The sequence below is a fragment of the Perissodus microlepis genome, chromosome 5, assembly GCF_051167445.1.
Source record: "Perissodus microlepis isolate ML-2025 ecotype Zambia chromosome 5, ASM5116744v1, whole genome shotgun sequence".
Classification (NCBI taxonomy): domain Eukaryota; kingdom Metazoa; phylum Chordata; class Actinopteri; order Cichliformes; family Cichlidae; genus Perissodus; species Perissodus microlepis.
The window spans coordinates 27388814-27416334 of NC_140465.1; the positions used below are offsets into that span (position 1 = coordinate 27388814).

General features: G+C 40.1%; 1 protein-coding gene across 3 annotated transcripts in view; it reads left to right on the forward strand.

Moving 5' to 3' along the window:
- LOC146387482 (plasma membrane calcium-transporting ATPase 1-like) overlaps window positions 1-27521 on the forward strand; it is a 129567-nt gene that overhangs the window by 53586 nt on the left and 48460 nt on the right. For all 3 annotated transcript variants that reach the window (XM_084929120.1, XM_084929122.1, XM_084929121.1), the window contains exons 3-7: window positions 2890-3303; window positions 23107-23304; window positions 25921-26178; window positions 26378-26503; window positions 26899-27024. In XM_084929120.1, coding sequence (XP_084785246.1) covers window positions 3108-3303; window positions 23107-23304; window positions 25921-26178; window positions 26378-26503; window positions 26899-27024 — 904 coding nt within the window. In that variant the 5' untranslated portion in view covers window positions 2890-3107. The remainder of the gene's footprint in view (window positions 1-2889; window positions 3304-23106; window positions 23305-25920; window positions 26179-26377; window positions 26504-26898; window positions 27025-27521) is intronic.

Consider the following 27521-nt stretch of genomic DNA (forward strand, 5'->3'; position numbering starts at 1 on the left):
TCAACGCTGCAGAACAGAAAGTTTTCTCAAATGTGCCACTGATCAGTGGCTGTGACGAAAGCGGGGAAGGCCCCGTCCCCTTAGGGGGATGTCGATCAAACTGTGTGCACACGGGTTCAAGCTCAGGCTAAGCTGTCACTGTGAACGCTGGCGTTGCTCTAAACGGGAAGAATTTGGAGTCAACCCAAAGTTGAACATTACGCAGGATATGGTGAAAACCCTCACAAAGGAAATCATCACACAGACTGGGAAACTGTTTATTTAATATGAATTATCTGGTTTTCTTCCATCCATCCACCCTTAATATTTATTTTGGATATTTTTTATTGCAATAGAGAGTATAGTAGTCTATTATTAGCCTGGTAAATGCTGAACCATGAAATAGTTGCCGAACTCATGTATGAAATATGATACATTTGGCGTTACAGGATTAGGTTGTAAAGGGGAATACGTGAGTGGAAGCAGATATCTGGCATGAGAACAGCAAAAATTAAGACTGGTAAAATGTCAGTCAAAAAACTTGACTTTTACAATTTAAATGACCCAACTGGAAATCTGCACAGTGTGCAGTTGTCATAGCACAACAGCATACACTGAGACTGCACCTCTTCTTCTTCACTCATTAGTAAACTTTTCTTATTTCCTGTATTGTGGCCTGTAAAAAGTAATGCCATTGTAGTAGATTTTACAGTATCACATTGCAAATATCGCACTGCAAACGTGACATGTCGAGAAAGAAAAACGTCTTTGATCCTTGTGAGCTCTCACTCGTACCGCCACGCTGATGTGGAGTGAGTCTCCCTGTGCAGTGTATTTTGTTTCAGGTTGGGAAAATTTGCATTATGTAAAGTCATACTGAGATGGCCATCAGCAATTCCTGTTTGAACAACAATCTCTGTCTACATTTGATACCGAGCAAACCATGTTAGGATTATTATAAAGACTTCAAAGCAAATTTCTGAAGAGGAAAGCATCACGAAATTTTTTTAGCTTAGCTCATTTTTACACAATAAACATTTAACTGTCTGTGACTTGGGAGTCCAGATGCCATCGAATGTAAATGAGGTCTATGCTTTGATTAGATGTTCAGTTGGTAATTTCTCTAAGTGAACCAGGTGCCAATTATTGCACAGCGAGCCAGCTGAAGCTCCCATTGTTATATTAAGCATTCACCAGAGCTTTGAAATTGTTCTGTCTGTCCTCCTCAGTCTGAGAACCACTGACCCAAGCATCATCCTGCAACACCTGTACCAAAAACCACCACTCAGAAAATGCTTAACCCCGGCAGTAATGGTAGTACTTCTCTAACAGGGTCTGTGTGTGTGTGTGTGCACGCGCTCGTCCATCAAAGAGCACTAAACTGCGAAAAATGGAGGACAGCCTTTGATGTGCACTTACATAATCTGTAGCGATGGGCTGGAGAGTCAGAGTTTGGCCACACACACATTTTCACACTCTGACCCAGTGGATATCCTCCATCTCATTGTCTCCTGCTTGATGCTGATTGGCTCTCAGAGCTGCATTGCATTTACCGTGACCTCTGGCTCTTCATCTGTGAGTCTGGATTTCTTGTCGCTGGGCTAATTTAGTTTTTCCTAAACTCTTGATTATAGCATCTAATCTTTTCCTGATTTGTAGTCTGTAATTAAATTTGCTGCCTGATATTGTTTTCACAGATGCTTCAGTTAATGAATTCAGAGGCCAACTGCTGTCTTCAACATTTGCTTGAAGTGTGTTTTATTTCACTGTATAGCCGTGCTTTTGCACACATAGTAAGGCTGAGAAGAAGAGAATATGTGAATAAATCAAGGCCTGTGGGCCAACTCTAACCCTTCAAAATGTTTATATGGCTCACATATAATTTCAGTGTTGACCAAATCTGATCCACCCCGTTGTAGCTGTGGTCTACACACACCAGTGTAACCGAGTGGGGTCAGTCTTCTTCCACTTTTTTAAATTATTTCTGCAGGAATTGGCCAGTTGGTGCGGCAGAGGAAATGGAAAGCTCTTTCTGATAGTAATGAGTAAATGTTAACTAAGGTGGAAAAATTGCCACTTGGGGTTCAGGATTTGCCCTTGGACCCTTTTTCAATGACACAGTGGCAGTTCTGTAGCATCAGATTCAGAATACTTCATGAATCCAAGAGGAAATTATGTAAATTATGAAATTATTATGATGGTACTACGCCCACTGGCAAGCAGTAGTAACCCTACCATACAATGAGGTATTTATTTTATATGGCACAGGTATACTACGTGATCTTGACTAAATGTTATAAAGGCTAATAAATGTTTTTGTGTGGCCTGCTTCAGGGCTTTAATGTGAAAAACTAGCACAAGACATACATTTTCAACGAAGGTAAACCTTGTCAACAGACCGTATCTGTCCAGCACTTGATTTCGTTCTCATTTCCCAGTGTGGTTGTTAGTAAAACTACATTTGACACCCTTGATTTTGAACTCAATCCACAGCTGTTTTCAAGGAAATAAACTATGACTCCCTCATAAATACGACAAAAGACAAAATGCTGCTTTTTCTGACCAGAGTGATAAACTCACAGCAGATGGTTAATGGAGAGCAGATATTTACCAAATAACCACAAGTCTCACAGGAGCTGCGCAAACTGATAATAAGTTTATATCATAACGACCTCGGTGATTCAGGGGACTCCTTTAATAATCTAAGATGAGAAAATCTCTTCTCTAATTGGGCAAATTAGTCTCTCTGCTATTAATTAGAAAGATTACTTCAGGAGTCCCTTTAATTTATTTATTTCTTTATTTTTTATGTGTGCTGCTTCTGATGCTGGGCTGGTATGTCTTCAGACAGTTTCCACTCTGGTTCTGGTTTCTAAACAACTGTTTTCATGTTTTCTATTTTCTCTGCAGAGTAAAACCAGCAGAACATGTTTACTCCACTGTTTCCATAGTTACTGAGAGGAGCATGCACGTCCAGAGAAGGCTTTAACGTCACAGTTTGTCTCCTCCGGCTGCCATCTAAAAGAACTACACTACCCACAATTCCTGTGACTAATAACATAGCCAACGTTTTGATCACTACAAACAAAGACAGTCAGAAGAACGACACTGCTGTGAAGAGGACCACCATGGCAAACAACCCTGCAGACCACCCTCCAGGGAATTCGGTTGCTGAGGGCAACCATGAAGGGGACTTTGGGGTGACCATGGTGGACTTGAGGACCCTGATGGAGCTGCGGAGCACTGAGGCCGTCAACAAGATACAGGACACTTACGGAGATGTGCAGGGCATCTGCCGCCGCCTGAAAACATCCCCTATAGAAGGTAAGACCGGTTCAATACACACCACCAAACCATTTAAGTCAGTGGATCTGAAACAGTTCACAACCTACAATTTTTATTAGTCTGTGACAATAAAAAAAAATGATCCAAGGTGAATTAGATTGGCAGTGGTCACCATTATATCATCAATAAACACTTTTGGAAAGTTTTCCCTCCAGAAATCACATTTATTCTGCTTAATTTAACTTCTGTCAACACGTGTTAGCTGGGATAGGCTCCAGCCCACCTCTTCATGACCCCATATATAGCGTTATGTACTAAAAAGTCTGGAAGTTTTTTGTTTATTGGAGCCTTGTGTATAGTCAAGAAAGTTTGCTTTTGATACCTCAGAATGATCTAAACAGTTTTAATGAAGATACTTTTTTATTTCAAACAATGTCAACAATCATGGGTGATAGTGTTTCGAAAGGTTGGCTCTGGATCTGAACAACAAGTAGTTAAAGCCAGAAGGTTGTACCATTTTAATTGACTGTACGAAATTATTTAGTATGCTAAAAAAAAAGAAGCAATAACTACACTTACACCAGATTAATCACACCCAGAGTATTACGCAACTACGCTTCACGTGGTCTGATGAACGACACACCCGGGCCCAGTACATTTCTGCTCTTATGTTTACCTTTAGATTTGGCAGCACACAGCTGAACCTGCTATAAGCATGAGCACGTGAGCCAACACAACCGGCTCATGTACTCGTTCCCTGTTGGAGTGTTGTGGAATCGCCCTTTAAAGGTGGGGACGGGGCAACCTCCATCTTTGACATTCCTAACAGCATTTAAGTCAGACAACACAAATTCTGGGATTTTAGGAGCCCTAAAAACAAAGACTTAGAAACTGCTTACTCTGTTAAATTGAAAAATGCAGGGATTGTGTTTCAGTCTGGGCAGGTGGTAGTGGAGATCTGTACCATACACTCAGCTTGTTCTACAAAAAGGGCTTCTTGTCCCTGCCTTTCACAGTAAAAATCCTGGAAATACACAGTATGTGGCTGTCTTAATACACCATATTTTGCTGCTAAGCAACTGAAAGACATGGGTCACATCTTCCTATCAAATAAACCGAAAAAGAAAAAATGTTGATTTTGTAATGCATGTACAAAAATGATGATAAAACCTTTAATCAGTAGCATTAAATAGATGGAAAAACATACATTTAAGAAATTATTTATTAATTTACAGGAGGAATAAAATCTTAATCTGTAGCTACTATTTTGATGACATTATGCACACTAAACATTTTTTATTAGTACACATTTATAAAGAGTGATTCTAATTGTGAACATAAAAATTGTACTTCAGTTCAAGCTTTTCTTCATAAATCTCTGCATTTAAGAAACACACAAAGAAAGAAGCAAGTCATTGCAAGAGAAGAAACCAACTTTAACAGTAGTGCACTAATTAACAGCGGTGACGGGACGTGGCATTTTTGCTGTGTACTATTAGGATTAGGATTTGTTGGGTTTACGATTGATTCGATGACCTTTCCATTCCTAATCCATTGATTGATATTCCGGTTGGAATCCGTAGTCTTTTTTTATAATCCTTAGTTAGGATTAGGCAATAAAAATCTGTGGTTATGGTTAAGAAAGATGTTAGTTGTCCAAGTTTTCTTATAGCCAGAGTTATGGTTGTGGAAATTCAGGGGAGGTCTGTTCACACTGCCAAAAGTAATGGATTGGACTGAAGGCTATTATTGCAGCACTTTTCCCCTCATGCAAGTAAAGCTAGCGATTGTCAGACCAATGAGAATTTAGTCTGATAAGATCAAACATGATGAGACTGCAGCCTTATTCAGCAACTCTGAAAGTGACTGTAGCTGGCAGGGCAATAAATATTACTGTTTCTCAAAATTCTTGCTCAGGTATATTGATGGAAGTGCATCAACAGTTACACTGACAACACAAGTAGAGCAGGAGATAAGTGTGTGTGAGCCACGCTTGTTTGGTGAAACATGGATACCCTCGTTATTTTGTGCTAAAAGATGATCATTTTGGAGCTCTATGTGAGACCAGAAAATGGCCGACATGCGGCTGTTTGTTATGTCTCTCTCCCACTCTCATCCTTTGATCCCTCTGTGTGTGTGTGTGAGTGTGTGTGTGTGTGTGTGTGTGTGTGTGTGTGTGTGTGTGTGTGTGTGTGTGTGTGTGTGTGTGTGTGTGTGTGTGTGTGTGTGTGTGTGTGTGTGTGTGTGTGTTGCAGCCACTGGTCCATTCCAGGATTGAAATTAGTTCCAGCCCGTTCCCCTAATGGCTCCATAGATCATTGCTCCGTTCCATTTAGTAATCAGAGGACAGCTGTAGTCGCGTCCTCCACGCAAGAAATTACTCACTTTAATGAAGAAAGTGTAATTATATTTTCACTGCAGAGGGGGGAGGGGGTAAAAAACAACAACGGGGAAATCTGGATGTAAGATTTAGGGCAAACACGCATGAAATGAGACTGTTAGTGTGTTACACGGTAAAGACATCAATCCAGGTTTATTAGTAACATCATGTCCTACATGAGCATCATTTTGCCATCTAAAGGGTTCCTGCTTTTCCTGTGGGGCAGGGTTATATTACACACGGGGCGATCGTGGCTCAGGAGTTGGGAGTTCACCTTGTAATCGGAAGGTTGCCGGTTCGAGCCCCGGCTTGGACAGTCTCGGTCGCTGTGTCCTTGGGCAAGACACTTCACCCGTTGCCTACTGGTGGTGGTCAGAGGGCCCGGTGGCGCCAGTGTCTGGCAGCCTCGCCTCTGTCAGTGCGCCCCAGGGTGGCTGTGGCTACAATGTAGCTTGCCATCACCAGTGTGTGAATATGTGTGTGTGAATGGGTGGATGACTGGATATGTAAAGCGCTTTGGGGTCCTTAGGGACTAGTAAAGCGCTTTACAAATACAGGCCATTTACATGGTCAAAGTTTCTTCATAAATGCAAATAATCCCCCTGAACCTAAATCTCAGGCTTCAGCCTGCTCCTACTACTCACTGCTACAGTGAGAGCAAATATACTTAACCATGTAAACCATGAATTAATTGACAGTAAATTCCTTTTTAAAAAAAAAAAAAAAAAAACTGAAGTGTTTTTTAAGCTTTATGACAATTTAAAAAAAAAAGTCAATTGTCAGACAACATTTTTGTGCCATTTATTGCTCAGTTTGTTTGCCTTAATCAAACAATCACATATAAGGGAGTTAGAGTTAAAAAACTGACAGCACATAGCCTGACGGTGAAGTTGCTAAGCATAGGTCGAATGCCTGTTGGATAAAAGGGGGCAACAAAGTTCATCAAAAGGGGGAAAAGCACAAAAAAGACAACAAGGGATCAAAAGAGCATTAAGAGAAGCGCAAACAGCAGCAGCAGTGGACAGTTTACATTGTTTTTAAGACTGTTTAACTTCAAGATGGAGAAGTTCTTTATCTGGAAACCAAAACTAGCACAGAAGTGAATAAGTGGATCCCACAGACTAGTTGTTTTTGACGCTGCTTCCTAGACACATGATTTTATCTCACACTCATAAGATGTCCAAGAAAATCTCACACCAGATACAGGAAAACACAGTTTCTTTTCTGACATCAGGCTTCTTTTGCACCAACAGTAGTCCATAAACATCAGGGAGCACAGAATAAAGTTCATGTGCTTAATTTGCAAATGTGCACGAGCCTGTAAGAGGTTAATAAAGAGACTCGCCAGTGAACGCAGCCTAATCCTGGTTTGACAAAACGTTAACAGGACACTGCACACATTTACGCATATGGCACTACAGCAGTGACTGTTATTTATTCAATTATTCCTGACACACAGAGAAAATAGGTCAGGGCCTAACCTTGAATCGCAGCCTACTAAACCTGAAACAGGTGAGCTACAGCACAGAGTCACTGTGCTACTGTTGAGTCCTTTTACACAGGTTCAAGAGAAAGACAAATCCATCCATTTAGTGCAGTCCAGAAATGACTTTTATTTATTTATTTATTTTTCTGTTACACAGTCAGTATTTGCTGTTGCATCTATAGTGTTGATGGATGTTTACGTAACACGACTTCATAAATCATAAGGCTTTAAATTCAGTGGTTTAAAGCCTTTGGTTATTCAATAAAACTGATAAACCATAAAACATTTATGAGATTTAGATTCGTTTATATCAATTATGTATGATTGTTCCAGTACATCATATGAGTTTCTCTTTGTGTGTGTGTGTTTCTGTGTTTTTTTGTTAGTGGCTAAAATGACACAGGAAGTTCATTGATACCAATTAAAATACATTTAGATTCATCATAACTGATATTTGAAACCTGCCTTAATATGTTCATCTCAGATTCACAGCTCTGATTGAAAGTCTTTAGTACAAGTGTTATTTGACAGTATACACATGGTTTAAACGGCAGTTTGACTGACTACTACAGCTGCAAGGTGTACAATGATATATAATATGTAGCTCAATGAAATCAACAATTTATGACAAAACAAATACCTTAAAGTAAATATGGTGTTATTTCTAATTATATAAATGTATGTTGTCAAGTCCCTTCTATATATATATTAACCAGTTATCCAATCCTTATTTATTTATGTACTCTGCACCACTGCATTATTGCGCATAAACATCAATATGACATATGTCTTGCTATTGTCTGTCATGTTGCTGTTTTTGGTATTATCTGTTTTCTATTCTGTTAAGAACATTGAGAGCAAAGAAAAAAACGATCCTGTTTCCTTGAATGTGTCCACCTACTTTGTCAAAAAAAAAAGCTGATTCTGATGGACCAGTTATTTGAAATTGTGGTTCAATACAGATGCTCACTTTTAACATGAAAACAAAGAAATCTCTGAAAGTCTCTGTCCCTGAACGTTTATTCAGGGAAGCTGCGCTGACAACAGATAAACATCGGCCACCTCATTTGTCGATACGTTTCTTTCTCTTACCCAGGCTGATACAGGGAGGTGCTGTTATGTGGCTGATATATCACCCCGTCCCTACTTTTCAATAAACCTATAAAATGTAGCCTACGTAGTGAAAATGTTTAAGCTATGAAACAGAAAAGCCCAAGCCTAATCATTAAGGTGGCTGTGGTAAAGGCAATGCATTACTAAAACTGTTCTCTGAGATGGACCAATCCTAACTAATCTGATCATTTCACATGTAAAATTAGTGGACTCACCTACTAAATGTTGTTTGTGTCACGGTTTATGGTTGTTTCAGTGCAGGATTTAAAGTTTATTGCTGGATTTTGACAGCACTGCTACACTGGCTGAACGTATCACACTTTCCATCCTAATAATAAACTCCAAATAGATTTTTACAGTCTGCCTGGCAGGTAAGCTGTATTGATAAAAATCCTCTTTTACCTCTCTCCTATTCTCCATCTAGAAATGTGAACTATACCATAGTTTGTTAGTTTACATCGAAGCATTCAGCTATCCAAGTGGTAGATGATGGAAGCCAGTTTCCTGTGACTCTAAACCAAAAATGAAAAGCAATACTGTGATATACACCAAAAACATATACAGAATTAATAACTTACCACGCATAGTAAGTTAGAACTAAAGGGAAACTGCAAGCTTTTTAGGTTAAACAGCATTTTATTTGTTAATCTGGGTTTCGTTCCATGTCAGGATGTTGTAATATCAATGATACAGTGGATACGCAGTGTCAGATGTGAGAAGTTAAATAGTGAATATTGTGTGTTTTTTGCCCCTTAAAGCATGTACATCTCATTTATTGTGTCTCTGTGACAGAAGGGAAACCTGCATGAAACCCGAGTCCCACACAGGGGTTGTCTGTTTCTCACCTTAAGCTAATTTTCTCACATTGATCGCATGATTTCTTGTGTTGATGTAAACAGATCTGGAATGAGCCTCAGATGAATCATGCTTCTCACAATAGAAAACCTGTTCCTTCTCTCTGATAGCCCGCTGCCATGCTAACTAACCTGATTAGCTCTGTAACAGCTCAGTTCGTCGTTATGTTAGCAGTTAGATAGAGATTTCACACAGTTATATTTAACCACATGCGAGGCGCGTCTTTAGCAGCTCTCTCTTGATGGCTATGATAGATAGTTAGATGCTTCAGTCTGTAAAACCAGCTCATGAATGGACACAGACCTCGTCATCCTGAGTTGAACCTGATCATTAACACACACAGACGCACACATCCTAAAACAGAAGGCTCAGCTGCAGCTGTGCATCCTGTTGGTTAATGTGTATTGATTAATCAAAGTCTGAGTGTGTTTCATGTTGCGATGACATGCAGCTTTTGAAAATAACACACGGAGCCAGATGTAAACTTTATAAAAATACACATGCGGGCCTTAAAATAAGCCTCTATTTTAGGAAAGTGCCACTGAGCAGCAGCGTTTTCTGTCACTGTTCAGGTGAGAAGAAGACAGGAGATAATTCCCTTTGTATTTTGTGTCATCGCTTTTTAATAGCTTCAAGAAATTAGAGCTGCAAGTGGCAGATAAAAATGGATTTAGAGAGTTTCTTACTGTGGCATCAGCTAATGATCAAATGTTCAGTTTCATGCTAATTTTGAAGCGCAAACGGCATGGAAGTCACACAGATGTCTTCCTGTTTATCTTGTGTACAAATATCGGTCTCATTTGAGAGCCAGCAAAGGCGAAATGCAGTTTATGGTGATGTGAGACAGCTGGAGAAAGTGGAGCCAGAGAAGAGCTGCCGTTGATGACTGATGAATGACTTAAACAATTAACTTAACATCAGAATGGCTTTCTGATTAGTTAACTGCTTGTCAAAAGCTCCGATTGGTCGATTTGTGCTGCAGTGAATCAGTCACGTCACTTGAAGTCTTTTCAATAACAACAGAGATGGGGTTTTGTAATGAAACAAATTGTTCTTTTATTCTCGCTGTTAGTGTTAATCTCTCTTGCACAACAACCCATTCCCAGCTTGTCAGTTGATGCCATTTTGTCAAAGACCACACTAGGGCGGCTCATTTATGCACACTCTACTCTTTGGTAACCAGGTAATGATACTAGGGAGATAGTTCTGTCACACCCGGTAGTCATTTTTAAACATGCAGTGTTGCTCTCACCATTTTCCCAAAGCTAACCAAGAGTTTTTAGTGCCTAAATCTGACCAGTGAATGAAGCTGAAAGTCTATTTATGTGATAACCTACACAAATCACCATTGCCAGGATTTGCAATTGTACGTGTTGTGCCTCCAATTTGCTGCCGAAACACTAGCTGGGGTTGTAGTTTCTCACTTCCAGCTTATTAACAAAGATTAAAGGCAGCAGATGAACAAGTAGCTGAAATTTCATGCAGAATTTAATGATGGTACAGGGAATGATGGCACTGAACAGTTGTAAGTTGTAGTTCTTGCAGAGTAAGCTTTCTAAAGGGTTTGCCTTTATGATGTTCCTGTGGTGTAGTTCAAGTGCAGAAATGTTAGTGCGTGCTTTTTTCATATTTTTGACCATTTTATAAACAAAAATGTGCTTCAAGTTTGAGAACATTGAATCATTTTAGAAAAACTCATCAAAAATGTAGTCTGGTGATGGAAAAAAAATCACCCCTAAGTCAAATCCCACCATGTTTTGGCCAAAAATATATGTATTTTAAAGTATCTTTAATGTATTTTTCAGTTTCAGTGTGTTATTCTGCACTCATGAACGTGTGACCTTTACTGTTGGGTTTTTCAGATATAACTTAGTAGGAGCGACAATAGTGTGACCTTGACTGGTTCCCAAATAATCTGATTTCCAGAAGCTTGTGAAGGGTCTGAGTTTACCTAACTGTGATTTTAGATGACTTATCACTCATTGGAAAGATTTTATTTTGGGCTCATGAGCTGTAATCAGTTGGTTCCTCCACCCTCCCTCTCACATACAGTGACTGGGAGCAACTAGAAATGGAACCAATATGAAATAAAACTATATCATGATAAATAAACTAATATTTTTTGTATTAGTCCTATTTATTGACTTTTGTCCGTTTCTTTGGTTTTTGGAGCTGCATGGATTTCTCTAATCATAATCAAAATACTGGCACTCATCAAAATAAACCACCAACTCCTGAGAAGATAAGTTGGAAACCTAAAATGTTTGGTGGGTGCGTATTTCCTGTGTTGACCTCAGCCATATCCTGTTTGCCGTAATTGGCAAATGAACATCGACAAATTCAGAAGCCACCCTCTTGCAGGGCAAGTGGATCCAAACCATGCCAGGAGAATGCCACTCTAGTGCAGTCAGTTTTATTTGTAGACCTCAATCTGACATGTGAAATTTCAAAGAGCTTTATGGGGAAAAAATAATAATTTAAAAGAATAAAAGGACATAGGTTGTTGGAGTGGACAAAGGAAGAGCGATGTGGCAAGAGAAAACAAACTCAGAGATAATAAAAGTAGAAAGCTGACGTGATATTGACGTTGATATTGACACAAATGCTCTTTTTGACCTGAATACTAAATATGGGAGAACTCACGTACTGGTTATTACAAAATGGACTTAATGGTTTATTCAGTATGACTCAAATGAGTGACTGAGCAGCTGAAGGCATCAGGAAAGTGTTTACAGAGGTCAAGTCCAATGGTTTTTTCCATAGACTTGTATGTGACAGGAAGTTGTTTCTCTTGGGCAGGTGTCACCCCCAGGTCATTAAAAAAAAAATAAATCATTTTTAATAATGCAGATTTAAGGTCTTTCTGGTTTGACACAATTTGTCAGACCCTAAGCTACGTCATCTTCTATGATAGTCTGTGATGCAAACACTAGTTAGATGCAAGATTAAAGAAGTAGATGTTTAAGAGTTTTTAAAATTATCAGTCTAGTTTGAGGAAAGCAGCACCAAATGTTGGGGGCATAAACGGCAAAAGCTGCATCCCCAGTTTTTCTCCTCAACGAATACCAGATCTCTAACAGTTCAGTCATGGAGGATTAGGAGTGCAACTTTGCACATGAAGTGTCAGACAAACAGAAATGTTACATGGCCTTTAAATACGAGCAGAAGTATTTTAAAATCACGCCTCCAGATCCCCTCATTATGGTGTCACCTGTCTGTGTGTACTGTGAAAGGGCTAATTATCAGCCACAGTTCAGTTCTGAGCTTTATGTAAATGAATTCCCATACACACACACGGACACACACACTCACACACACAGTGTACACGTATGTAGGTTAAGAGGTTTCTCGGCCTGCTGGTCTGTCAGATCTTTTTGAACTCTTTGGTGCAAGAAGTCAGCACCCTATCAGAGTTTCAGTATTAGCTGCATGACCCGAGTCCTATTCACTGTCTCTCACACACACACACACACACACACACACACACACACACACACACACACACACACACAGCCTCAGGACATCCATGTCTTTGCCAATTCAAGCTGAACGCTCCTCTAAGCAATCAGCAAGAGGAAGAAAGCTACAAAGACACTCTTCTTTCTTTCCTCCTTCCTTTCTTTCCTCTAGGGCTGCCACGATTAGTCGACTAGTCACGATTACGTCGACTATCAAAATCGTCGACGACTGATTTAATAGTCGACTCGTCGTTTGAAGCTTTGTAAGATCCCAAAAGACGCAGGAATAAGTAGTAGGATTTAAGAGTGTAATAACGGACTGAAACAGAAGATGGCAGCACTGCATGTACAAGGATGCCAGCTGCCGTTAAACCCCGAAGAAGAAGAAACTGTGTCCCAGAATTCGTAGCGCGACCCTGCTCAGTTTCCAACAATGGCGGCAGCTAGTTAGTTTTAATATTACTCTTATTATTCTTTCTGGGTCACAAAATAAACGTTTAACATATTTTCAGGCGAGAATGTAGCTGTGGAAACCTCAAATATCTGCTCAGTTTATCAAGACACCACATCAGAAGTGTGAGACACTCGAGAATATACTCCGGTGTCCTGTTATATTTTAGATAGCAAGGAGTTTATTAAACTTCACCGAAACAATCTGCAAATTTCATTAAAATTTAATAAACTATCATCTTGTCTTTATTTTTAGTTAGCACATACCTTAAACACTTAAAGCTGTAAGCTAATGATAGTTATATAAGAGCAGATGCATGCTGGTGCAATAAGCTGTATGTTTTACGTCCAATGGATGATGATCTGATTAGTCGACTAATCGCAAAAATAATCGGTGACTAGTTGACTATCAAAATAATCGTTTGTGGCAGTCTTTCTTTCTTTCTTTCTTTCTTTCTTTCTTTCTTTCTTTCTTTCTTTCTTTCTTTCTTTCTTTCTTTCTTTCTTTCGAGACGTACACATTTAAATACAGTGTAAGTCATTTTGCAGCGTACCTGGTCTCTGGTTTTGTTCAAAGAGGATAGACCTGAGGACTTATAAAGCTCAGCCTTGTGTCATTCTGCAACAGAGGATGTGAGTCTGTGTTAAAGAGAAATCTATCTCCTGTAGACACTCGTCTCTTCATACCGGTGATATGGTCATCACGGTCATCATTCTCCATTTCTGCCTTAGCCTGTGAATGAAATGCTCCAGGTGAACTATTGGTCCTCCGTTCAGCCAGGATGCTTTTATCTGTCACACATTACAATTTATTGCTCTCATTAAATTTTAAAAAATGTGTTGCTGACAACAGCAGGTGGAGTTAGTTTGGGCAGATATTGGATTAAGCTATAACCTCAGGAGGGTTAAAAATGGCATGCTGAAGTGCCAAAGAACTTTTTCAGTGGCCACTTGAGGCTGGCTTAAAATTATATTGAAGCTTAAAAATGTAAAATATTAGGGGTGATGCAGCTTTCAGAGACTGGTGGGGGAATTTCCTCTCTTAAAACACAATACAATTTTCTTTAATTATCTTAATTTTTTAATAATAATAATAATAATAATAATGGATTGCATTCGCTTTGAGGGCCTCGAAAAGCAATCGAGGCCCTCAAAGCGCTTTACAATTCCACTATTCATTCACACACTGGTGGAGGCAAGCTACAGTTGTAGCCACAGCTGCCCTGGGGCAGACTGACAGAAACGAGGCTGTCATATCACGCCATCGGCCCCTCTGGCCATCACCAGTAGCCGGTAGGTGAAGTGTCTTGCCCAAGGACACAACGACCGAGACTGTCCGAGCCGGGGCTCAAACCGGCAACCTTCCGATTACAAGACAAACTCCCAACTCTTGAGCCACGATCACCCAAATTAGCACCCTGTTTAATAGCCTTTCACATTAAATCAGATGCACCTTATTAATCAAAATGGTTAGCCAGTGCTAACAATAGCTGATAGAAATACCACAGCTGTACAGTTTTAGCTAATGTTTGCCATGCAACTGTTTCCAAACAACAAAGAAGTAAACAAACAAAACAAGACGGTGAAAGCATCACAGCTAAACTCTAGACATCTTGACATAGTTGCTCCTGTATTTTATGCAGTCTGTGTTAAATGTTTGTTCTGCATCCACATCTGTGCCTGTTTTCGCTAGTGTTGGCCGATGTGCTTTCTCTTTATCTAATTATTCAAATGGGCCTCATTCGGTCACCAGGCTCCATTTAAGGTGCTGTTGGCACTGAAAGAAAAGCAAGTGGTTCCGAGGATGCTTGAGGCCTCAAACAATGAAAGAAACATCCAGATTAAACAGGGCTTGGTGATGGCTTTGAATAGAAACTTGACCACCAAATAAAACTGCATTGTACAGTCAACCGATTGATATCTATTCCTGCTCTGTGGCATATACAATATGAAAAATGCTGAGCAATGACACAAATTCTGATTTTACTTCTAGATAGCAAGAGAAAAGGAAAATAATAGCAGGCATTACAGTAACAAAGTCCTCAGCATGCTTGTATTTCTAGAGGGACAGTGACTAAAGAGACAAGTGCTTTAACATCTATGGAAAAGACATCAGTAAAAACAAATTTTATCCACGTTTTCACAGTGACCAGGGGTATTAGCTCCTCAGTTCTTTAAAATGTACTTACATCCCACTATAATAACAATTTCTCACAATATGAGGCCCTTCTCTACATTATATCAGAAAAATGTGTTGGTGTTATTACGCAAGGAAACAAACAGAAGGTAAGTTCTTCATCAGAAGAGAGAAGATGTAAGAATCCAGGACATGAGAAAACAAGACAAGACAATTACCTAGAGAGGGATATTATAGCAGGGATGCAGTGAATAAACACCTCGTTACAAAGATGAATGCAGATTTAAGAGTCCAGTAATGTGAACATTACAGGATCTGGTCTAGAGGGATGTGGGGAAAAAGTGATGTAGTCATCCTTTACCGCTCATGCTCTCAGTTTTCAGGAATATTATGGAGACCAAGAGAACAGGGCCGTAAATGCTTCATCCCGATATCAAAAAGATCTTTGTGCTGTGGGGGGCAATTTAGTGCCATGGTTACCAGAAAAATCCCCACACTATGGACAGTTACAGCATGTGGAGAGAACAGTGTAGTGATGACTGTTACTTTACAGCATGTTTATTTCGGGGTAGCGTAAATCTCACATTTATCTTCTCATATGCAGTTTTCACTCCCAGCTGTGGGACTAATAAAGGCGATCTTATCTCATCTAATGCATGACAGAGGGCTGGTTTGAAAGCTGCCGTCGTCTATTTTTTGAAAGCATCTGTGTCACTTGTGGTTAAATGGAGCCTCAGCCCAACCCTTCCACTCCGTGGTTCACCGATGACCTGGTGGAATTTCAGAGGTTAATCACTCTTTAACGAGATGGTTCCCAATTTAGGCCCGTGACATCATTTCAGTCACTGTTCGTAATGTCAGGTCACATCAGTGCAGCATGCATATCAAACAGGTCCATTTAAATGAAGAAGAATATATTTAACTGGCAGTTGTAAATTTTTAAAAACTTTTTTTGTAGGAGATCAGAGGTAGCAGTCGTGGGAAAGATGTCCGAGCCAGATTTTAAGTTTTAATAATTTATTTTATTATTTGAAAGCTCAAAAACTGTCTTCTTTTTTTCCACAGTAAGGTGTTGGAAAAACCATCGTCGATAGTCAAACTCATAGGTTTGCCTTTTTACATGGACAAAAGGTTAAACAGCCTAAAAAAAAAAAGTAATTTCTGTTTCATTTGTTGTTAAATATTTGTCGCCTACTGACATGCCCTGCAGCTCGCTGTACCACTTCTGCATGAACTCTCTGTTCAACAGTTTGTCTTATCATTATTTAATGATAACATATTTTTGTGTGAGCAAAAGATGAAACAAGCGGAGCCCTTTGTAGAAAAAGCCTTGTACCTTGTGTTGGATTTTGTTACTTTATACCTGCTTCTTTTCTCAGCTTAAGGGTTTTGAAAAAATATCATCAGAGGATCTTTGACTCTGAAATGTAAACCGAGAAATAACTGTGCAGTTTCTGAATTTATAAGGCAAAGTATAAGAGAACTATTCTCGCACAGCTTAAATCAGTGCTGTGCTGGATGGGTTCGGCTCATTTTTATAATACAATATTTACTTTGTTAACACTAACAGTGTATTTGTATCCATATCGGAGTATACAGGGGGACACTTGACTTAAATTGCTTCAGGCTCCGTGTAGACGTCTGCACGACTGCTAGTTTTTAGTGATTATGTGGATTCATCCAACACACACAAATAACTTCTGGATTTTAAACTAGGCGTTAGTGCAGCGCCTCAGTTCATCAGCTTTGTGTGTTCCTGAGTGCAATTGTTTAAAAATGAAGCTGTAGACTGGTCTCATACAAACTCATTCGTGCCCTACTGAAATGAAAGTTATTTTCAAAATCTTGCTGATGGTTATAAAAAAAACTTGACAATTAATATCCATGAACACAAACAAATAAATTGCTTTTTTGTTTCTAATCCACATTTTTGCAATGAGAAAGGCTTTTGGGTCAGCAGATTTACCTGCAGTTACACTGACTTCATTATTTCAAACAGTGGCCATGTTTATTATGAGTGTTCCCCACTGTATCTCTGACAGAAAATGGGCAAAAGCATAATAGGTTCTCTTTTACTGAATGAACCTGTTCTTATATATATAGCGCTTTTCTACTCAAGCTCTTAAAGCATGTTTATACAACATGATGAGCACTTTTTTCTACGCTTAAGTGATCTCTATCAGACATTCACATTCTGATGAACACATCAGGATTAAATTGGAGTTCGGTATCTCGCCCTCTTATTTTTGGCATGCAGAGTGGAGCAGCCAGAGATTAAACAACCAAACTTCCGATTAATAGATGATCTGCCCTACCTCCTGAGCCACTCCTAAACTAAATTATCAGTACAGGGTTTGTTATTTTGTTATTAGATCCGGGTGTGTGACTTCAGCATGAATTGTTACTGCTGCTGTTTTTCTCAATAAGTCCAGCTGTGGGATAGTGGTGAAAGGAAAAAAAAAAAAACAAACGACGAGGTGGAAGAACCACAGAGAGGATGAAGGAAACGTTTTGGCAGCATGGAGGACAGAGAAAGGACAAATAGTCCTCAGTCTCTGTAGTGGTGTCTTTTTGTAGTAGAGGAAGAATGAATGAAAGTGAGAACTGTGTGGTGGCTGATAAAACTGTAGATTGGAAGAGTTCTCATTTTGGACCGAGGTAGCCCATTTCTGCTGGAAGCTGAAATTTCCAAACATCTGTGACTGGCGAGTGTGCGGCGGTCTGCTCTTCTTTTACTGGAACGTCATCTTAGAGCTTTATTGTGCATCTCCATGGGGACGCTTGCTAACAGGAAGCTGATGCCAAGCACTAGATGAAACACGATTTCACAATCACAGCATTAAATGGGGAAAAAAACAGACTCATATCGTTCAAACCTTCAGTAAAGGTGCTCTGTGATTGAACTCGTCTTTATTTTAATCTGACAGCAGCTTTCAGTGACAATCACTGGCCTCAGCATGATCAAACTGGACTCTGAACTAAACCACAGTGTGATGAAACATGGCCAATGGTGCCTGTGACAGAAAGTGTATTTTTAAAATATTGGAGTGTGTCATAGCTCATCATGAAGATATTCTGTCCTCAGCTCTGTTATGTTGTGTCAGAATTACTGTATATTATCTTATCCCACTGCATGGTAGGGTGCTCTCATTTTTATATTTAATATATGTCATGTCACCTTTAGTTGCTAAAAAAAACAAAAAAAAAAACAAAAAAAAAAGGCAAAAAGCTTGGAAATGATCTGTTCAAAGAATGCAAATGGTTTGCAGCATGTAGAGATTTAACAAGTGCCACATTAGACAAGGATCATTAAGAAGTATACAAAAAAAGACTTCATTCCTTATTTTCTCATATTTATACTGGTGAACATTAATCCCTATGAGCCACAGATTCAGGGTTCAGACTGCTGTAAATGCTCACTTTGGCAGTTTTGTGTTGTTGTTTTTTTGTTTTTGTTTTTTTTTGTTTTTTTTGCTCTTGGGTCTGTATTTCTAAGCATGTCGTGGTCATCTCAGGCACAGAGCTCTGCCTGCCTTCTGATTAAACCAACAAAAGACAGCTAGCTTAAAGGCTAAAGCTGCTTGTTTCAGACAAAAGATGAACTGAGGTGCTATACCGAGGCTGATGGAGATTTAAAAAAAGGGTTATTTTGAACCGTGAATTATGCAAAGTGTGAGTCCAATAATAACAATTTACAATTTGTTAGTATTAATATTAATATTCAAATATTTTTTTTAATTGTCAAAGTTTGTTTTCAGATCAGCTTACTTGATTCAGAATTAGCTCATGCTATTTAAGGTATGATAGTATAAAGTCAGCTCACTTAGTTGACTTACTACCAGATCGCAGTCATTCTCTGACCTGTTGGAAACGATGAGTTTAGCTACAGATACTTGCACTGTCAGTGGGTTCAGGAGCATCCACAGTCTGTGGGACAGCCAGTGTCTGCTGATAGATTTTTGAGACACAGAGTGAAAATGTGATATCTTTAACATCCACACACAGATTCACTTCTATGCACATCCCCTACTTTGTGTCTTTGCATAGGTTTTGAATGGGTTTGGTGTGAATATGCCGTAGGATCACCTTACTTTAATTTTCTTTAATCACATTTCACCTCTACTGTCTTAAGCCCCCTCACATCTCATTGATCTCACTGAACTTATTTAATCTCAACTTGTCTCTTCTTATCTCGCGTTGTGTCCTTTCTCCTTATTTTATTCCGTCTAACCTTATATCATTACACCATCCACACCCCATCTCTTCTTCCCTCACCTTATTTGCCCTCCTCTCATCTCTCCTTTACCACATCTAATCTTTCACCTTATCTCGGTCAGCCTTAATGTGGAATATTTCTGCCGCTAAAGCTGTCCAATTAAGATTAGATGGCATGAAACTAGTACAACTGTTTGTGCTGTGTGTAGGCAAACCCTCAAAATGGCAGAAGCTAGTGTCTCATAGTTTCACCTCATTACTGCATCCAAAGAGGAGTGTGACAGACGGGGGAGAATTCACGAGGAGGAGAGGAGGAACTCTTCTTTCGGTCCGTCTGGACAGCATCATCAGAGAGAGCGAGAATAAGAGTCCGTTATTAAAACATGTGACGGCAGAGACATGGCTGAGCTCGTGTTCATGCTGACTTGGAGGCTGTCTTCATGAGAGATCCTGGCAGTGGGGTCTGTTAACATTCAGATCACGTTCCACTGCACACCTCCCGATTTCTCTAAGAATCCCCAGCAGCCATGTTGGTGCCCGCGCGACCATGAGGAGGACGTCTTTGATGATCAGACTTTAGTGGAAAAATACATAATTAAACAAGTGGTTACACTATTTTTCCATTCAGTTGTATGTGTGTGTCATTAAAGTTGCAGCAAACACCAGTTAAAGTTAACGAGAACACGTGATTTTAAAGAGCTAACTGTTGAGATTCTTCCGGTGAATGAAAATCAATACAGAAACAAGCTGCTGATTATCCATTTTTAATTAGCAAACTGCAGTTGGTGTTTTTAAAATCTAATTTAAGCCCAGTTTCAATAAAACCACAAGTAAGGAGCTCTGAAGATGGATGAAGCCCTGGTGTCTCCGTCTTTCTGAGCATCTGGGTCGACTGGGAAATCTTTTTGTTTGTACTATCTTTATATGGAGAATGAATGAGCAGCGAGATATGAGCCACGGCTGGAAAATGACAGTCACAGTTCTGGAATCAATAACTCAGTGATATTGTTTGTTCCTCGGTAAGCAGAGGCTTGGGAGCAATCTCTCTGCAGAGTGATAAGAGGAGAAACATTGCCATTTTTCAATTCGGTGAACTCATTGATTAGTTGGAGAAATCCAGTGACTGATATTAGCAGAAATTTGATGCAACTCTGCTAGAAGGGATGCTTCCACAAAAATAGCAAACATCATCTGCAAGTTCTAATGGTGTGTTTAAGGAAAGTGTTTTACTCTTAAACAATAAGGTTAAGTAAGGTGAGGTTTGACTGCAGTTACAGAAGGTGTTTTCAGACTGTTTTGAGGTGAACGTTATGAAAAGTCCTTCTAGAAAACAGTGCTGAATAAACATTTACACTGCAACATAGAGCAAATGTTCCTGTAAAGCAAGGTGACATTCCTTGTACATTCCTCCGCCTCTGACTTCCACCCATTACAAGCGGCAAAAATGGGTTTCCTTCTCCCTTAGAGGTGGGGTGTGGAGCCATTCGAGAGGGCCTCGGCGTGCAGCAGCTGCTCCTCCACATCAAAAGGAGCCAGTTGAGGTGATTCAGACATTTGACTAGGAGGCCTCCAGGATGGCTTCTAGGTGAGGTATTCTGGGCCTGTCTTACCGGAAGAAAGCCCCGGGGTAGACCAGGGACTCTTTGGAGAGATTTAACAAGTTCAGTCAGTATTATCCTTCGCTCTCATTGGTAGTTGTTTCAGGTGCTAATCTCAAAATTTGCTGAAATTTGTGGACCTTTAATGGTCTGGTCAGTCTCTTCCTGTTGGGACGCCCCTTTAGACACAAAAACCCACCCACTTTAGTCCACCAGTAGTTTTTTCACCTTAAACTGGTTGAATGGTAAATGGCCTGTATTTGTATAGCGCTTTACTAGTCCCTAAGGACCCCAAAGCGCTTTACACATCCAGTCATCCACCCATTCACACACACTGGTGATGGCAAGCTACATCTTAGCCACAGCCACCCTGGGGCGCACTGACAGAGGCGAGGCTGCCAGACACTGGCGCCACCGGGCCCTCTGACCACCACCAGTAGACAACGGGTGAAGTGTCTTGCCCAAGGACACAACAACCGAGACTGTAACTTGTGTTTGCGTGCTCTCCCTGTCAGGTTAATTGATGATTCTAGACATGCAGTTGACTGCCAACTTGTCCACAGTCTGCTGCCTCTTGCCCAGTGTCGGCTGGGACAGGCTCCAGCTTTAGTTCAAGGTTTTGATAAGCCCTAAATCATGATTGCTGCAGTATAAAATGTGTATAATCTGTCAATTTGTTCATTTAGATTTCAAATTTGATTAGCGGGATGGTTCATTAGTTTCCTGTGAGCAACTCATCCAGACTGGGCTGGTCTGAACGGGTGGTGCTGTGTTGACGTGGAGCAGATTGGCTCTGGTGGAGCAGCAGATTGCGTGTTCAGCGGGAGGGGAACTTGGGTCAGTTCAGGCTGCTTTGGTTTCATCGCTGCCACACACACACACACACACACACACACACACACACACACACACACACACACCACACACACACACACACACACACACACACACACACACTGGAGGCCCCTGACCCGGTGACTATGATCAACACGAGGGGCCACAGAATAAAGCTGAAGGGTGGCAGGATGACTGAAAGGATGAGGATAAAGTTTTATTTCTATCTGCTTTCCGCTAATATTTAGGTTTCCTGTGATTTTCAGTTCATCACCCTCTAAAAGTTAATTACATCATTTCTCTTTGGTTGAACTAATTGCAGCCAGTAGACGGTTGTAACTTGGAATGAAGGGTTGTTTTAGAGGTCACAAGCCACAAAAGTTCAGCCGCTGTTACAAAACAAAGCGAAACAAAAAGAAACATTCAGGAATCGTCACTGAAACTTATAAAACAACACACCCAATCACAGCTGCTTATAATTCACCCTTGATCAGGGGATTTATTTTTCCAATCTTTGTAGCTGAACCTGAGTGTACCAGATTTCTGACCTTTAGGTCATTTTTTTGTGGCGGAAATGATGAGTATGTCATTGCAGATGGTTTCTGGGTGGAACAGGTCTGTTTTGGTGAATTGCTCAAATAAGTACTGTGTGTGGAAATGCTGCAGTCTGCAGCAAAAGGGGGCTGATCTTGACTTTCTATTACTAAAGTGCATCTTCTGCCCTGTGTGGTGAGTTAACATAATAAAGTTTGAAGACAAGAGTTAGCCTTTGAGGTTTGACCCTTATACACAGCTGCTATTGCTGCTGCTGATAAGCTGTGGTGGAAAAAGCATGTCTTGCAGAACAAGATTGTAATAGTTATATTTCAAATTCATTGAGATATTTAGGGCCGGTGAACTTTAGCACTATAAACAGCATTGCTCTAACTAAATATTAACACAGCAACACACTTCAGTCTGACTGCAACACTCATTCACCTGCAACACAGGTACACACAGAGAGACGTCACAGAAATACGGAAAACGAAGTAAAGGTATATCTCTGTACAGTTCTTTAAAATATTAAATAATTTCAGTTAACAGAAATAAAATAAAACCCAAGCCTTAAAAAAAAGTGCAAAAACGAAAATAAATTGATATAGAAAAGTCCTTGTTCTTTGTAACTGTGTCTGTATGTCTGCACTCTTTGTCATGTTGCTGGATTCATTTGACATTTCTCCAAGTTTCCATCCACATGTCAGAATAATTACTGTTTTACTAAAGAACAATAACTAATGTTGATGTCAATATTCATGACCTTTCGGTTGTGTCTGCAGGTCTGTCTGGTAACCCTGTCGATTTGGAAAAACGTCACACGGCATTTGGACAGAACTTTATCCCCCCAAAGAAGCCCAAGACATTCCTGCAGCTGGTGTGGGAAGCTCTGCAGGACGTCACGCTTATCATTCTGGAAATCGCTGCAATCATCTCACTGGGCCTGTCTTTCTACCATCCACCTGGCGGTGACAGTGAAGGTCAGTGTAGATCGTCGTAGACGCTGTGTCTTTACCCATTGCTTTTGGTACACTGAAGACTCAACCTGAGCATTTTAGCTGCTGCCAGCTGGTGGTTTTTCAGAGCCAGAGATGAACATATATGGAGAGGTGGCAGTGCTAAGTTATCAGTATAGCAAGCTGCACACATAGACATAACAAAGAGGGTTGTTTCTCCAGTGGAGTTTTCCTTCCCACTGTCGCCAAGCGCTTGTTTGCAGCGTGTCGTCTGGTTTTTGGAGTTTTCTCTGGATAATTTTATTATTTTAAATGAATTAAGTTAAATTAGTTAAGAAATCAAATAACTGCTAAGACAAAACTACCCGTGGCTTAAAATAGAGGGAACTCCAACATTAACCAAAGCAAGTGAAGCTAACTTGGAGGAGAAAACCACCGTTTTATTAGACTCCCAGGAAGTGAAATCATTTCCTTTGTGAGGTGGATGGCAACACCTGAAAAAGGCAAGCCCAGCAATCAGCTGACTGGCTGGGTTGGTCACAACTGAATGGGTGTCATGCACAGATGCAGATTAATTAGAGCACTGTTATAAAATACTAGAACTTAATGTGGACACTCAAGTTTGTGAAATCTTGTGAAAGGAGGCGACATGGGAGTTTCAAATGAATACCATACATGTATCTACTAAGGGGCTGAGGGGTAGCACCAGCGGCCACCTGTATTTTTTTTCTATATCCATGTTGTTTATTTTAATTACATGCTTTTATCAGGTATGTTTTTCTGGGTACATTATAAGTGGATTTATTTACTTTCATTTTTACGTAATCCACTTTTATAAAACAAGAAATCTGATCATTGATTTGTTTAAAAATGTCAGTAGTTACTGGGCTAGTTTCCATTACTGTCAATTTTTGCATTAAAATGAAGTAAGAAAATAAACTGGTGCAGCAAACAAACATCTAAACGTGACTTTCTTCAAGTGTTTACACGCAGATACGTTTTATTTCATGCAAATAATGAAACGATAATTGTGGCAAGAACTTCATTAGCTCGGTGAGCCTTAATTGAGTTGGCTAAGAGAGGTTAAGAACTGCCATCAGGAATTGTCACTTGATGACAATTCAGAGCCTGATAAATTATCTGAGTCTTTAAGCCTCGTGGTAACACTCACACATTCACGGGCTCCTCTAATCAAGTGAGTGAGAATCTGAAAATGAAGCTGATGCCTACAAAGCAGGGAAGGCTGTAAAAGGAAATCAGAGCACTTCCAGCTTGCTGTCTAAAATGTCATTCAGTAGTGGTGGTTGATGGGAGCGCCAGGAATCGAAACAAGATGTCTGCAGAGGAGCAGCAATGGGAATGTTTAGCTGACACAGAAGTGATGCTGCACTGTTTCGCTGCGTGGGGTTCATTCACAATCAGGGCCCACATCAAAGGAAAAACCTCACCTGCTGCTGCGTCACAAAAGTCAGTGTGTGTGGTCAGCAAAGCAGCATTTGGATCAGAGTAACAGCTGCTGTGTGCAGACTGAGATAAAATATGTTTTGTTGGCCTTAATTATCAAAGCTCTATTTGCTGAAAAAGGGAGCAGTATGTTTGTGGATTGTGAAGGGAGTCTAAAAATATCTAGAAACAGGAAATTATCTGCTAGTCACGAATTTCTGAAAGATGACAAATTAGGAGTAGAAACTTTTTCAGCTGATTAAAGGTTAAGGTTTTCCAAGCTGTGATAACCCCATAGGTGTTACTGAAAGCCCAAACCTTTGCACGTCCCACAATTACTGCATCTATTCCAAAAGTAACATGTATTTATTAATTATTATTATTTATTTTCAGTATTCTGATATGTGTAGATAGTTGGTTTATATTTTAATTTATATTATTATTTATATGGGGATGTATATATTATATGTACTGTAAATAAAGTTGTTTAAGTAAAGTTTTTGTTTAGCTTTTGACAGTATTCCTGACTGAAGGATACAGGTCATTTTTGCTTTTTGCTAATTTGAAAGACGACTGAGCAATTAATTCGATTTTACAATTATTAAAGCAGGATAACTGAGATACAGTTGTTGTGCAATGTTGTGTTTTGTGCCTTCATAAAAATCCAAAAGAGAAAAAATTATAATGTGATGATGTTATGCCTGAGTGGAGCATATTCCACTGGTCTATGGTTGTCACGGCAATTTAAGAATTCAGATTTGGGTTTTTTGTTGCGTCTCCAAATTCTAAGTAGAAAGTCTGACTTGAGAGAGCATCCAGATGAAAATTGCAACTGGAAACTTGGAATTTCAGGATTCCCACTTTAAATGCACAATACAATACCATATGTCATCTTAACCCTCTCCAGGCAGACGTTGCAGATTTGCAACAGTTAAGACATAACAACCTGATTACCCCACATACATATTTTATGAGTTTTTTGCAGGACTTGGTTGTGCATTAGCAACAAAAAACTTAATTCGGGCTTGAGAGGGTTAAACCTCATCACAGCTTAGAGCTTCTTGCCTTACCTGTTCATTAAATCATTACACAGTCAGCCATCATTGCCTAACCTTTCCAATAAGAGCTCTCCATCTCGCCACCTGTCTTTGCTGTTACGATGGGATTTGATTTCAACATGTCCTCATGTTTTCACAGCATGCGGCGCATCTTCGGGTGGCGTAGAGGACGAGGGCGAGGCCCAGGCTGGCTGGATCGAAGGCGCTGCCATCTTGTTCTCAGTCATCATTGTGGTCCTGGTGACGGCCTTCAACGATTGGTCCAAGGAGAAGCAGTTCCGCGGGCTGCAGAGTCGCATCGAGCAAGAACAAAAGTTCACGGTCATCCGCAAAGGTCAGGTCATCCAGATCCCTGTGGCCGAGATCGTGGTTGGAGACATCGCTCAGATCAAATACGGTATGAAACTCAAACATCGTTATTTGGTTATTTCATGTGATGTTTAACTGTCAAGCTTTTATGACTACAGCAACGACCTTTGTGGAGCTGCTTTACAATACAAAATTTAAATTTAAAAGGACTCTGTGTAAGATCCTGTTCAAACCCTGTGGCTGATGGGGGAAAAAGATTCTGACCCATCTGATCGATCTGCTTGCAGGAGACCTGCTGCCTGCTGATGGTATCCTGATCCAAGGCAACGACCTGAAGATTGACGAGAGCTCTCTGACAGGAGAATCTGACCAGGTTCGCAAGTCTATGGAGAAAGACCCCATGCTGCTGTCCGGTGAGTGCCTGGAAAACTGTTCTCCTAAAAAAATCAGGTTCACGGTGTTTGACTGAAAGATGGATGTCCTGCTTATAACACAAGAGCTGTCTGAGACCCCGCCAAAGCTAAAATTTCCCATGTATGAATTCAATCCCTTGATTCAGAAGGATATCTGGATGCAGAGTAGGGCTACACAGGAGTGCAAGACTATTTACCTAGAAAAAAAGCAACATAAGTAAAAGCATGTCATTTTAAATATTCAGTAATGCGTCTTAAAATGAGATTAGATGGATAAATAAGTGCTTTGACATTGATTTAAAATGAAAACAAATGACAGTAACACAGTAACAGTTTTAAAAACTAAATAAATAAAGCTTGTTTTTTGACTCGTAGCTTTTTGAATATTTCCTCAGGGACCCACGTGATGGAGGGATCAGGCAGGATGGTGGTGTCAGCTGTCGGCCTCAACTCTCAAACAGGCATCATCTTTACTCTGCTGGGCGCCAGCGAGAACGACGAAGAGAAGAAGGTCAAGAAAAGTAAGACATGAGACAAAGCCTGTCACACATGTCAAGAAACACAACATATGTTGAAGTGTGGAAGGTCATACGAGGACAGTAAGTCTGTGAAGTGTGAGGAAAGTTTGGCTAGAATGACTGTCACCGTGTCAGCTTCTGAATATTTCTGAACAGGCTGATCGGAAATATTTTGCCCGTTTTTATCAGCTGGTGTTGATTTGACGTTTCTCCTGTCGTACCAGCCGACTCTGTCAGCAGGTAGAGTTCATCCAGTCTGAGCTGATAACAGCAGAGCTTTTTGAAGGGTCTGAATGTGATCTGTAAGCTTTATTTAACTTCAATCTAAGCACAAAAACCTTCCATAGTGAATACACGAGACCAAAGATGAGTAATATTGTGATTGTACCGGCCCAAAACAAGTGAAATAAAAGTGACGTCTACAAAGGAGCTCCCGCAATCTTACCAAACTTAGCTTATCGTAATTTTAAAGTGGCATGCACACCTTTTTAGTGACCGAT